General features: G+C 38.6%; 1 protein-coding gene across 2 annotated transcripts in view; it reads left to right on the top strand.

Annotated features, from left to right (window-relative positions):
- grik2 (glutamate receptor, ionotropic, kainate 2) overlaps positions 1-14,703 on the top strand; it is a 228,737-nt gene extending 214,034 nt beyond the window's left edge. The window contains exon 17 of one of the 2 annotated variants that reach the window (XM_054622400.1): positions 14,450-14,703. In XM_054622400.1, coding sequence (XP_054478375.1) covers positions 14,450-14,703 — 254 coding nt within the window. The remainder of the gene's footprint in view (positions 1-14,449) is intronic. The other variant, XM_054622401.1, reaches the window with a different exon arrangement.
- Positions 14,704-15,511: the final 808 nt, after the last annotated feature.

The raw sequence follows: 15,511 nt of genomic DNA on the forward strand, positions 1-15,511 counted from the left end.
GTGTCATTCCATTTACTGAAAACACTCAGAACACTCAAATATGTTAACACACACATGCATGAACACACACATATGGTATTGACACATGTGAGCACTGTGAATAAAAGGGTTAAAAGCACAGCAATGAAGTAACAATACATTATACTGTAAAGGCCATGGCAACCAGGGTTACTAATATTACTTTATCACTGTATTGTTTACCTGCTGAAATGTGTCCATATGACTTGCAGTCATTCTGACTCTTAGAGAGAATTCTATTACAACCACGTAATAAACAGCAAGTGACCACGAACACGCAAACATCTTGTGGAAGAAAAATGTAGTTAAAGCAGCCTTTATTCCGCTGCCACTGCTGGTGCAAGTGTTTTTCTGTGCCCATGAAAGCTAGTAAAAAATCTGATTCGTTAAAATATGATTATGAGTAGCTGACCAGATACAAAGGATGTATCAGCAATGAAAAACATAAAGATTTACCAATGAGCATAAAGTGTGAAAAATTGATTTAAATGTCATGGACATGATTTATGAATCATGAATATATTCCTCCACCGCGATTTATTATGATATTTTCTCCGTTAGGTGTAGGCAATCGTCTTAGCAATCAGTGTTCCAAATCAAAATGCTTATTTAGATGATGTTTTAATGTCCTCATAAATAATGAACTTTTTACCTCCAGATATCTTTTAATTACCCAACAGGTAATCACCTTATTCATCTGAATTCATTGTGATTTTTCTATTGTTAAGTTCAATCTATTGGACTTTGGATTCATACAATACATTCCTAGCTTGCTTCCCCAGTTTGAATCTCTAACAATGTAATGAGTGAATATGGCAGGATGCGATGCAGTGTGAGCATTAAGTTCCACAGCAGCATTAATTCCTGAACAACCCTAGTTTGTAAACAGAATATGATCATTACAATAGACTTATATAGGGTTTGACTAATATTGCTTATTGAAGGCCATACGAATCTAATATGGTTAACCTATAGTTAAGGTTATGGAATTCAAATGCTTGTTGCGGTTAAGGAGAGGTCATGACTACAGTTTTCAAATAGCAGAAGTTCTATTGTTGGATTGTGGACATGAATTCTGGTGTGCACAAGTCAACATTGTTACTTTGTGTTTGGCTAAATAAAGGAAACACTGCTTCGTGTGTTGTCTCTGAACAGTTGCACAAGACCTAATTTGTGCATGAAAGAATCGCCCAATATGAACAATAATTCCAATTCCCAAACTTTTGGCTGACTACAATTGGTGCCCAGTCAATATGTTAATCCTTATTCCAAAACAATGCTAGTCCCTTTTCGAAAACTAAAGAATAACAGCAGCTAAAACATATTGTTTCCATATGAAAATAAAGATACCTCAGTAAAACCAGCCAGCAGTGTTTTTTTTAATGCTGTAGTGGTTGTGAATTTTGTAAGTAACCTAGGTGACTACAGCTTGATATAGTAATAAGTACATTAGCAAGTATTGCGTCTATTAATAAGTTGTATATTTAGGATTGAAAACTGTATCTTAAAAATATAGTTAACCACACACCTATTTAGCTGAAGGGGAAACTCTAAGAATGCATTTATAAATGTATCAGAAAACAATTATATCATAAAAGTTACATTTGCAAAGACAGAATTATTTGCATTCCAACCTTTGTAGACTGTTTTTGTACAGTTCTGGACTGGAAGGAACCTCAATCATAATGTTGGCTCATTACTCAGACTGGCAAATATGACATTTTAAATAAAGGCCAATACTTGAAAACCAATATGTGGGTGTAACCTCAGATTGATTTATTTAGTCCAAATATTGATTTAAGATAAAATCAAGATCCACTATATTGTGTAGCTTATGTTTCCCACAGCCCAGTGCTAATTAGAATCAGGCTAAACCGCGTAAATCAACCATATATTTTGTTTCATTGCTCCAGGATCTCTTATAATTGCATACCACCTACTTTTACACTATGGGATTGTTTTCTCACCATGATGCTGAAAGTGTCAAGTTGAAAAATGTGGTGCTAAGCATCTCTTTGTTGTGTTTCACATGCTTGACAGTGCGCACCCTGCAATTTGCATTTTATAATTACTTCTGTAACATTAGAAAGGAGCAAAAATAGCAGGAAGTCATTTATATAAATGGATGAGCCATACACCCTCTTATACAATAGAATAACTGTTAATAGTTTTTTAAAGGTTTAATAGACATGTTAATGCCATAAGTATGTGTTTTTGAGTTTACTGCATTTACTAAACAGATTGTAATGCCACAGGATGAGAGCATTGTAAAAATAAAATATACACTTGTTAAACATTTTAATAAAAGTATGAATAAACATTTGATAACTTTACAAACTGTAGAACTCTGTAGGCTTGTCATTTTGATCCATCTACCAAGACTATGAGACTTTCCTTTTCTTGTTTTAAGTCTCTTCCTTTAACATTGTTTCAATACATTCCATCCCTGCTTCATTGCGACTTTTTCACTTTAAATGAGCTCTCCAAAAGTTTGGGAAATATGCTTGTTTGCCTTTTGATCCAAAGGCTGTTAAGAAGATAGATCAGTTTAGTGGGACCCGTTTAGCCTAGCTTGGTACACAGACTGGCATCAGCTCTAAAAAGATAGCTCCCATCTAAAGTGATGCAAAAGTCTGCTTTCTAACAACTCCAAAGCAGCCTTAAGCACTATTTGGGCAGGAGATCAGTCGTAGTTGGGTAATACCATACAGCGGGTAAAAAAAGTATTTTTCTCAGTAAATATATTTCTAAAGGTGCTATTGACATGAAATTTTCACCAGATGTCGGTAACAACCCAAGTAATCCATACACATAAAGAAAACAAAACAAATAAGTTCAGAAATTAAGTTATGTGTAATAAAATGGAATGACAGGGAAAAAGTATTGAACACGCTTACTGAAATTTATTTAATACTTCGTACAAAAGCCTTTGTTGGTAATGACAGCTTCAAGACGTCTCCTGTACGGAGAAACTAGTCACATGCATTGCTCAGGTGTGATTTTGGCACCTGAATCTTGAAGGTTCCGTGGGCCTCTTCTATGAACTCTGATCTTTAGTTCTTTCCATAGATTTGCTATTGGATTCAAGTCAGGTGATTGGCTGGGCCATTCTAGCAGCTTTATTTTCTTTCTCTGAAACCATTTGAGAGTTTCCTTGGCTGTGTGTTTGGGATCATTGTCTTGCTGAAATGTCCACCCTCGTTTCATCTTCATCATCCTGGTAGATGGCAGCAGATTTTTTATCAAGAATGTCTCGGTACATTTTTCCATTCATCCATCCTTCAATTATATGAAGTTTGCCAGTGCCGTATGCTGAAAAACAGCCCCACACCATGATGTTCCCACCTCCAAACTTCACCGTTGGTATGGTGTTTTTGGGGTGATGTGCAGAGCCATTTGACCTCCAAACATGGTGTGTATTATGGCATCCAAAGAGTTCAATTTTGGTCTCATCGGACCAGACTATATTCTCCCAGTATTTCACAGGCTTGTCTAAATGTTGTGCAGCAAACTTTATACGAGCTTCAACATGCTTTTTCTTCAGCAATGGAGTCTTGCGTGGTGAGTGTATAAAGGCCACGGCGGTTGAGTGCATTACTTATTGTTTTCTTTGAAACAATTGTACCTGCTAATTCCAGGTCTTTCTGAAGCTCTCCACAAGTGGCCCTTGGCTCTTGGACAACTCTTCTGATAATTCTTTTCACTCCTCTGTCAGAAATCTTGCGAGGAGCACCTGGTCGTGGCCAGTTTATGGTGAAATTATGTTCTTACCACTTCCGGATTATGGCCCCAACAGTGCTCACTGGAACATTCGGAAGTTTAGAAATCCTTCTGTAACCAATGCCATCAGTATGTTTTGCAACAATAAGGTTGCGAAGGTCTTGAGAGAGCTCTTTGCTTTTACACATCATGAGATGTTTCTTGTGTGACACCTTGGTAATGAGACACCTTTTTATAGGCCATCAGTTGGGACTGAACCAGCTGATGTTAATTTGCACTGACAAGGGGCAGGATTGCTTTCTAATTACTGATAGATTTCAGCTGGTGTCTTGGCTTTCCATGCCTTTTTGCACCTCCCTTTCTTCATGTGTTCAATACTTTTTCCCTGTGTCATTCCATTTTATTACACATAACTTAATTTCTGAACTTATTTGTTTGGTTTTCTTTGTATGTATGGATTACTTGGGTTGTTACTGACATCTGGTGAAAATGTCATGTCAATAGCACCTTTAGAAATATATTTACTGAGAAAAATGGTGACGTGTTCAATACTTATTTTACCTGCTGTATGTGCTATGTTTCTCAGTAACTACCTAGTTGAAAATTAAAGCAACAGTGTAATCAACATGCAATCTAGACCAAAGCATTCTGGCTGACTTCATCTCAACCAGACTGAGGTGACAGCTCTGAACACCGTTATCATAACTGTAATGTACATTTACAATAAAAATAAATCAAATATTACAGGGTTATAGGCCAAATGTATTCCCATTCACAAATGAGTATTGGCTAGCAACAAACTACGACCTTAAGATCACATTTTTACTCTCTCTCTCGTGCATGCTGGTTTGATACTGAGCAGGAAAAGAGCTTGTTAAAGTTAGCTGTTAGCAGCTGGTGAGCAGCACAGTCCTACTTGAATAAATAACAGTGCAAATGGCTAACGGAGCAAATGGCGAAGGTAAATTATAACTTAATCATAATGTAATCTTTTAAAAAATATCTTTTGCCGAGACAGATTTTTTCACAGCGAGTGAATTATGACTTGTTTAATATAACACTAGCTCTAAGCAGATTATACTAATTATAATTATGCCCAATTCTTTTTTCATCAAAGCAAATACTTAAATTAAAATACAGAATTACATTTTGAGTTTGTATTTTTAATGCAAATAACCACTATAGATGACTATAACAAAGTAAAAGGATTACAGTTTAAATAATTTTCCAAGACATCAATGATTGGCAATTGTAGCGGTGTATCAGGGCATTTCTAACTTTCAAGGAGCAATTTCCAAATGAATTGTTAAACTGAACATATCTACCAATTCAGTTAAACTCTCACCTTAAAGATGTCAAAACTAAATTATGTGACTAAAATAATAATTGTTCAATCATGATGATAATAGCTGTATTTTTGACTCCATTCTTACTGGTCGATCCTGTCCAAATGTGGCTTTGTGTATTTCCTGCATCTTCTTAGCAAACAAGCTAGTCACCCAAGCTGTAAATGCAGGAGTCATCTGGGCTTTGGGTTACTTGGTGCTCAAAAACGTACTACTTACAGAACCATATTGTCTCATTTGACTTATGAAGGAGCTGAGCTAGTGGTATCTTCCTGCTAGCTTAAACATATCCTGGAGCTCTATGTGAGAAATCTGTATCAATCTCCTTAGCTGACTGGGGATAACATGGCAAACAAGGACTTCTCAAAATGTCTTTCTTTTATGTGAATAGTTTACTCTAGAGTACAAGAAGTGCCTGTGTTTCTATTAAAATAATTAATATCTATGAGTTTTGGATAGGTGGGTATATTAGCCTTTGTTCTCATAAATCCTGGTTCAAAGGAAGAGTCAAGAGAAGAAGTGGCAGTGTGTTAGAGTTTATCCTCAAGCGAAGAGGTGTGTGCTAAATTATACTTCGAAAAATTATTGTTGCTAATTTAAGTAAAATCTTTCAGAAAACAGATTTTGGACTCCATAATTTCCCCCTAAATTACAAGCCTCATAGACTTTTAATGGAGCATTTCTTTGTCATCTCCATACTAGTCTGTCAGATTTCCATGATTACCATGGTTGTCCCCTTCCTCCCTCTCCTCCTCCTCCTCCTCTGCCTCCTGCTCCTTTCTCTCCTCTCCTGCCCCTCCCCCCATCCCTCAGCTCCTCCTCTGCTTCCTCCTCCCGCTCCTCCTCCTCCCGCTCCTCCTTCTTCTGCTGCTTTTTCCTCTCTTCCTGCCTGCTGCTGAGACTGCTGCAGACTAACCTGGCTCTCGGGGTGCGGGGACCACCAGCTGTGTGTGAGGAACCCATCTCATCAACCCAGCACACACACACACACACACACACACACACACACACACACACACACACACACACACACACACACACACACACACACACACACACACACACACAAAAGCACACAAACAGGCTTACATGCATATGGATGCACACACACACGTGCACATATAGAGATGTCTGTGCTCAAATGAAAAGTCTCTTTAGGCTGTTGGTGGTGATTTGGAGTTTTGGTAACTCTACAAAGATTTCTCAGAGGAAGAGCTACTATTTTGGGAAGTTTCCTCCTGGAACATGTGACTGTATCCCAGATCAGCTTCCACCGGACATATGTCATCACAGACCAATTGGGCTGTCCCGTTCAAAAGGCTCTTTCAAAGGAGACCTGAAATGCAGCCTTCGTATGGCCATATGTAGAAGACTAACTGTGTATCTGTCACCAAACAAGAATGTCAATATTCGACAACTCAGCAAAATCCTGGGTTACATTCACTGACAATGCTAACATTCTATACATATATGTCAATAAATATGATTAATATTAGTAAAGTTCCCTTTTACAGTTTATAAAAAGATGACCATCCCGACCACACCCTTACTTCACTCTCACTACATAAAAGACAGACACTTCCTGAATTGGCACTGGAATTGCCAAACCGCATTATTCCTGGGAGATGTAAGACGAGATTTATATACCATTTAATGGTATACAGTTCAATGATACCTCGCATGAAATTAGTTAAACATTGTCAGCTGTTCAATGTCGACCTCCATATGGTACATTCAGCATTGCATGATGTCAAGAACAGGCTTAGCACAACACAATATTCAGACTCAGCGGGACATTTGGGCGTTTGCCAAATCGTCCCACTCAGCTTGGGAATCACAGGAATAGTCCCATTTCTCTTATACACAATTTTCACTCATGAATACATAATCATATCATTTTGACCCCTATGGCGGATTATGAAATTATTGATGATGACAGGTTCATAGTAAGTGAGACTGAATAATAAAATACACATACAATTGTATTTTTTTTCTATGTCTGATATTTATGGAACTAAATAATGGACTTGGAGTGCAAAGGCCTTTAGTCTGGACGTGGTCTAAATCCCTAAAGGGTGTTTCAGTTGTTTATATTTTCTTCACACTCATTGACACACACAAATAAAATATGCGCGCATGCACACAGACATAGAATTTGACATGGGACATCAATCAGAACACATTTCACCCACTGAGCAAAATGTAGATTGTACTGAAACCCAAATGTGGACGACTGCTCAGAGGAGCCCACAGATTAGACAAACCCTCAAAGCAGCAAATCATTTACTGGCCACCGGGGGTTGGAGACGCAGAGTAATTTGAGGATTACAGCACATTCCTGCCCCATCCCATCTGCATCACAGCTTCACATCTGTTCCTCCTCCATTCAAGCTAAACAGTGAACTAATGGGCCATTAGTTCACTAACACAGGTGAGGGACCTTTATATGTTGGACTAGAGATAGCTGAAGAATGGACCAACAGTGCTCAATTTAAATTGACTAGTCCGGATTCATAGTCACCTGCTAAACATTCATTCCTTGAATCATCTTTGTCTGATTACTTTTAGATTATATCTCCTTTAAAAAATATATAGAATGAAATTAAAGCAATAATATTCCCCTGGAAATGTCTTCCTGATATACAGTTTTATTCCCCATTACTCATTTGTATCCGATCAGGCCTGTGTAAATAACCGCTCGACTAAATGCACCTTTTTCCTTTCAATGTCTGCTCGCATGAGATTTACGACCCTTTCATTCTTCTCAAAGCGGGCAGGCCCTTTCCTCTGAGCGATCGCTGCGGCTGATTGTTGAGCGTCATAAAAACTCTGTAATCCAATGACCCTTAGCAGCCTCCATCAATCCAGCATGCCAGCAGCAGGCAGCCATGATGGCAATGTGTCCCCTGAGTGTGAGTAGAGTGAGCCCAGAGTTTTTCCAAAGCCTGGAGCTACATGGTTTTTACTGGTGACACTGCCATGCCATTTAACTTTACAGGGACGGGGGAACTTAATAGTTAAGAAAAGCTAGCGTGTTTTAGAGTGGCTTGGGCAATCTGCAGGTACATTGTGTGTCTCATGTTTACTACAGGTGTACCATGTTGTAGTATTAGCACTATACACTAGATGCCAATATGGTTGTTTGATATGACTATTGCAAAAATGTTAACTTAAAGGAGCTAAATGTAGCACTTTAACATCAACAAATAATTGCCAGACCTAGATGTGATGACATGTAATAATTCATGTTAAAATGACTATTCAGAGAATCATTTGACTTGGCAGCTTTGTAGCCTCTTTAAGCTTGTTGTTTTGATTCAGGTTCACAAAATTCACTCAAACCAGCCAGTTGTGTGTTGAGCTTGTTCTGCTGCCCACAAGTTGCCAACAAATCCATTTTAATGCTGCTGAACAAAACAAATCATGGTAACAACACTGTAACAGGTAGTGTAACACTGTGTCACACCAGTGGCATTGTTTCTGCTATTGTGGTTTCAAAATGTATATTATAGTGGATACATATTCCGGGTGCATGCATTATTCTTACATAAGAAACTGCACAGCTACAAATCCTAAAAACACCCTACACTATCAGCTAAATGTAGTATCAGCAAAACTGCAAATAGTTCAAACTTGTGAAATGTAGCATTAAGAATACATGCTGCTTCCATTTGCTTGACTGCAGGTGGCATGATGCAACTACGATGCTAATTAGGGTAAGAAAGCTGGTGAAATGCTTGTCTAAAACAACAGCAGCCTATCAGGTGTGGTCACACTTGTTAACTGTAATTAGAGTCACAGAATCAGAGTGCCATTGATTTTCTTATGTTTCAAAGCTAACATCTCCTCTGAACAAATATCATTTAACATTACAAAATGTGTCAGTTTTCAGTTGCATTCCCACCATGCTTTATCATGGAATGTCATTATCAATGGTCACAGAGGAAGATTAATAATAAGGATATGGATGGCTGAATTAGCCTCTGAGTGATTATAATGCACACTGCAAGAGCTCACACCCAATCACATTTACTGTGTCTCCTTCCCATTTGTATGTAAATATAATAAGGAGAAGTAAACATGGGCCACACTGCTAATGATGGCTTTTAAATACAAATGAACACTTTGTTCGTCACAAGAAACTCCTTTTAACTGGGAGTACAGTACGCAGTGGCTCTACTTGTAGCTCCTCCAGGAGCAGGACTATTCCGTTCCATGCTGCCAGTGTTGTTTCACACATTATTCACAGATGCCACAGTAGCTTATGACAAAAGAGGAGAGAATGTGAAAAAGCAGCCGTTTAATTGGGCATGCAGTGACAAGGAATCTCAGTCTGATGAGATACAATGAGCATCAATAAGTGATGATGTTCTATGGGCCTGTAAAACCCACCGTGCTCACTGAGACCATGTTTACACACATGTGGAGATGCCTGTTAGGTTTGTGTTTGTGCATAGCTTTTGTTCTGCACATTCCTGTATGACTGAGGTTCAGCTATTGTCTGGTGTTTCTGTGTGGACGTTTATGTGAATCTCTCTACCACAAAGCCCAGTGTTCCCTTTATTCAGATTAATGGGAAACAACATATTTTCTCATTTAATAATATCGTATCTAAGTTCCTAACTTTTAAATAGCTCTTCTGATGAATCTTCTGTTCAGGATGTGTGTATGGTGCTTCCACAGACAGGAAATGTTAAATTATCATACCAGAGACTTTAAATGATCATATTTTGAGTGAAATTATCATAGGTGAGTCATAACCGCGAGACCATATAGGCGTCCATTTGTATTAAAAAAAACAAAAACATATGTTAATAGTTTTTTGCCTGCCTACTATAACAGTTGAGACCATAAACTTAGGTTATTAAATAAATAACTGGGCTTACTGGGGCATTCAAAGCTATTCCTGTAATTCAGCTACTGTAGTCTATCACTCATCCATCATGTGGGTGAGAATGTTGTGACATTGACAGCTGTTGGTTGTGACTCACTTCCTTGATGAACTGAATGAACAGCTTGATGCTGAAAACACAAGCAGGGTGTCTGCTGATTTAGAAACTACAAGAGCAAATGGAAATCATTTGACTGGGCGTGAATGATGAACATAACCCCAGTATCCAGTAACATTCAGTGTCAATGCATGAAGCCATGTGCACTATAAGTAGCAATGTTGAGGTGTTGGATGGGCAAATCTGACTTTTGAGAGACTGCAATTTGAATCTTAGCACAATCCACGAGTTGATATATTCTTTTTTCAAAGATACAATAACCATAACCTTCTCTAACCCCAGCCAAGTGTTTTAGCTACCTAACCTTAACCTTGCCTTAAACAAATGAATACTGTAGAAAGAAGAAATTGTACAAATGTTGAAAGTGGATGTGCAAAAATGCTGTCATTGAACGTAACCCATGGCTTTACAAATTCATCCAATATTAATGTTCTTGTCTGGGTATGGGGCTGGTTTCTAAGTGGTAAGCCCTTTAAATGCATCATTGGTTAGCAGAAACACGCTGACAAGAAAATTCCGGTAAATGTAACACTGACAGGCAGCAGCACAAACTTTCTAGTGACAGCCCTGTCTCCCAAAAAAATGTAAACATAATGCCTGCCACATGTTAAGGTGTTTTTTTATCACCTTAATGAGAAAACTTTTTAATGAATATCTGCAAGGTTGTAAAATACTTTTGCAACTTTGCAGATATTCATGCAAAATGTGAGTACCTGCAGACCACTCATTGTTAGTGTATTTCATTTGTTTTTCAGCAATTTTCACTTGTAGCATATTAAGCATGACTGATTTTTACATATAATCGTTAACCCTTTGTGTTGCCTAAAGCTGTCTTTTTCAGTGTTCCGTGTACCTAGCTCCAAGCTATGGTGTCACCATTTGTTGCAAAAAATGTGATTTACACATTTTACATATTTATATTAATTTTCAATCTTCAAATCCCAGAAAGTAATACATTTTGAAAGATGAGTGCCATTCTCATGTTCCTACTTTTTGATTTGTGTAGAGAATTTAGAGTTAACAGTCTGCACATCACATCTATAGCCTTCTTTTTGAGGATCAGCTTCCCTTAAATGGGTCAAACATAATCATTCAATTATGTATGAATCTTTACATTAATTACGTATCCATGCCATTCATATCCATTCAGACCCTATGCAGTGAAACTGTTTTGCATAGTGTCCAGATGTTCAGCTACAGAGATAATCATAGTATGTGGATAAAGCTGTACTTTTCTATATTTATATGAAAATCTCTAGATATCCAGCTGTTTGATCAAGTTGCGTTACAATGTTTGGCTGGAACACACCAAGTGTCTTATCCCCCACTAGAGATTTAGATTTGATTTAGAAGTGATTAATCCTTTTCTATATGACAATTTCTCCTCACTGTACTCACCACTCTATTTAAATACACATGGATCCTGATTAGTACTTACCAACCAGTTTACCAGGCAGCCATATTTACTGTAATACAAAAGGGTCTCCTGAATGCAGTCAGCAAGCCTTCCAGATAAATTTGCAGGAAACATCATTAGACCTTTGAACAAAAAACAGAGGTACTAGCATTGTAAGCATTAAGATTTTTTGGAGAGAATGAGTAGAACATCAGCATCAGTTGTTTAAGATAGTGCCTCAAAACAATATGTTTACATTCAAGTGACAAAACCTTCTGGTGGCCATGGTAATTTTGACAGGAGCAGAGGAGGAAGTCAGGTGACAGCATTATAGAGACAGTCAGTGTAGGGAGTAGGTAATGGTGGATGGACGGGTAAACACAATTTTAATCCAGGGGACTCCCATACCTTTCCTGTTTCAAATCTTCATTTACATCTTTATGTCCATCAGTATAGAACAGTCTAATCCACATAAACATGCAAAGTAGCATCCGACACACATCATCATATTGTTTTGTCAAAAAGACATTATTGTTTCACGAAACACTCTCCACTGATTCTGGAGGTTTTGACTGCATCAGCAAATTGAGGTGGTTGGTTGTCATGACAGACAGCAAGTCCATATTCATATTATTCTGAGAACATCTAGGACCTCCTTTCCTTGTTAGTTAGTTGTGGCTTGACAGTTCATCTTTGATCAATAATTAACCCGTTTTCTAAAATTCATTCTTGCATAACCATGTATTGTAAACACATTCTCACTCCCAACACAACAGAAAACGCAGCTGATTTGTTAAGTAAGGTTTTTGTCTAAACCTAACGTCCTGTGTATAAGGATGTTTATTTTGAGGAGACACTATGCATGTAACACTGGTACGGTCAAACATTAAAAAGCACATCACCAGGTATACTTTGTTGTACACTTGTGTGAGTTGCTTTTTACTGTGGAAACTACCCAATCCCACACTACATGACATGATCTCACATGGAGATAATGTATTTTAGGACAGCACTGTTACAAACTGAAGAATAGAGAGGAACATTGTTTTCTGCCAATTGTGTACCCATTGATCCTCAAAATAGTGTCTAATAGTTAAACATACAAAGTTGTACCAATTGAGCCTGAACTGAGCATCTGGTATTGGGTTGAATCCCTGGCCAGTTGGCCCTATTGATTAAAGCTGGCAGTGTTGGTTGGGGGGAAGCTAATGGGGGACCATGTCCTTGTCGAACTAGTAACTCCAACTGGTTGGTATAGATACTTCTCCTGCTTCTCCTTCTGTCTACACCTTTGACTGTCCAAGAGTGGGAGTTAGCAGCAACAAGGAATTGGACCATGTTAATTAGGGAAGTACATAAGGCATTGAATTACATTTTAGGACATCTTTCAAACCAGATGCCAGATGGTTAAGGGTCAGCCACAAGACATGACCTTTTTTGAGAGTGGTAAATCCCTTGCTTTGCCTCAGTGAAAAAAGGCACCAATGTAATGCTACCAACATTATCTCTGTGCCTATTGCTGTCTGTATCTGTATGTACATTAAGAATGGCCCAGTATGATTAGGAATAACACGGACAAATCTCACCAATTAGTGAGTAGTACTAGTGTGCCTTTATGAGTCTGGCTTGCGTCCAGTCACAAAACCTACATCAATATTTCACTTACCTTATATTTGCCATGACCACAATCTTTTCTAACCTTAGCCTTACCAGGTACGGTGCCATGTGCAGATAGTTTAGAAAGAGAGAATGAATGTCGGCATTAAACGTTTTAACAAGACTTAAACTCCAGGTATCTTATTGCTAATGTAAATGTTAGTATGCTCACAATAACAGTGCTATCATATATATGCTGATGCTAAGTGGGTATCATGTATACTATGTTAACCATCTCCCTTTTGGGTAGTTTTTCCCTGTACAAATGTGAGGGTCCTGGGATTGAGGATGTTTTATGTGTACATATTGTAAAGCCGTCTGAGGAAAATTTGTGATTGTGGGCTATAGAAAATAAATTGAATTGAATCATATTGCATTGAATAAGCATGTTTCATTAGCTGATTAGCTTTAAGCACATAGTATAGCAAAGGTTTATGGCAATAGCTTTGCAGGTTTTTGAACAAAATAATTGAACGAATAAAAAATATGAGCTGATGATGGCAATAGTTGAAAAGTCAGGGGCTCACCAAAGTTATTAAGATACATATTCTGGGCAGCATGGATATATGTACCACATTCAATGGCAATCCATCTTATAGGTGTTTAAATATTTCAGTCTGAAACAAATTGCTAGACCAACCGTTGTTGCCATTATTTGAGCTGTGGCGCTAGCATATCTAAAGGGTCAGTGAATGTAATATTGCAGAATTGTCCAATATTGACCTTTTGTCTGGAGATTGGGTTGTAAACAAAGAGACTATGACCAGGCATTAGGGGAACCACTGGCTATCACTAATGTAAAGGTAGATAAGAGAGTGCATACACCAATATATGTTTTATAAAAAATATTGCTGAAATGTGCAAGACATCATAGATTGCTAATGTAAATGGTGATGTTTAAAATATAGAATATCTTGCAATGTATAATACAGTGTATGCATAAAAAGCCCTGCATGAGCAGCAACAACCTCAAACCACTGATGCATTCTGACACAATTTTGAGTAATTCCATGCCTTCACACTTTACACTCTACTACACAGCCTATGGACCTACACCTCACTCCATCCTACTTCTTCCCCTGTTCCCATCCAGCATTCCCTCCATTCCCAGCCTGCTACACTGTATATTTCACCATTTTTCCTTATGGCAGCTCTGAACTGCTGGTGGTGGGTGGTGATGGGGGAGGCTACAAAATGAGGCTGCCCAAAGGGAGAACAGGCTTGTTCACTTGCCCATAATATTTTGACTGGGTTAGCGGTCTGAAACCCATGCTGTTCTCCATTTTTTCTATTTCCCTCGGCAGAGGTCCTTCTGCAGTGCCATGGTGGACGAGCTGCGGGTTTCCCTCAAGTGCCAGCGCCGGCTCAAACACAAGCCCCAGCCTCCTGTCATGGTGAAAACGGAGGAGGTCATCAACATGCACACCTTCAACGACCGCAGGCTGCCAGGGAAAGAGACCATGGCCTAAAACGGGAATCACAATCACTTTATCACCCTCTCTCCTGCAGTGAGGAGGTGTGCAGAGACACTGGGGAAAAGGGTGGGGGTAAATGGTAAGGGGGGGCAGTGGGTTGTAATGGTTAATAGTCGGGTTATTTCAAAGGTAGCGCAAAGGTGCTTGGGAGTGTATTGACAAAATGTCGTTCTTGTTTCTTTATAAATAGCTAGGTATAAGTGATTCAACAATATTTCCTGTGGAAATAACTTGGACCTGGGTGAAATTTCAGCAAGTTACCTCAGTACACTTACCACCTTGGCAAGGAGCCCAACTACAGGTGCCAAGATTTTCAAAACCCAGGAGTCGAAGAGAGAGGGTCTGGAAATAAATTTAAGGCGGGACGGAGGTGGGCCCATAAAAGATAAAGAAAAAACAGACCTATCATCTTTGGCAGCTGCTCAGTCAGTCTTTCATTAAACAACTTCAGAGATGCTTACTTGGACAATGGGGGAAAAGTTTGTAAAGGATTGTTTATTTTCAAAAGTTAGAGTGATCAATCAAACTCAAAGCCCTGAAGACAAAGGTGAGCTGCTGCTCCCAAAATGTACAGAGAGACTTTGCTTTGTCACATATGATAATGATCGACATCCAAAACGGATATACTGTATATCATCCATTGGGCAATAAGTGATATAATTTATTTGTGTTTCAGAGTACTAACACTTTAAGTCTTTAATGTAGGAGGGGTGGGGGTGGGGGTTGGGGGGTTATGTGGTGTAGTACAAGCAGGAAACAGAGCAGGGGAAATATAGTGAGCTGTTGTTGTATCAGCCAGTAGTCATGACGATCCTATGGAGGTACACACTCTTAATGTCAATAAGGAGGAACTTGGAATGGCGTGGGCACGACTCACCAAGTCTAAATTCA

Source organism: Anoplopoma fimbria, chromosome 20 (genome assembly GCF_027596085.1).
Source record: "Anoplopoma fimbria isolate UVic2021 breed Golden Eagle Sablefish chromosome 20, Afim_UVic_2022, whole genome shotgun sequence".
In the NCBI taxonomy this organism is placed as follows: Eukaryota; Metazoa; Chordata; class Actinopteri; order Perciformes; family Anoplopomatidae; genus Anoplopoma; species Anoplopoma fimbria.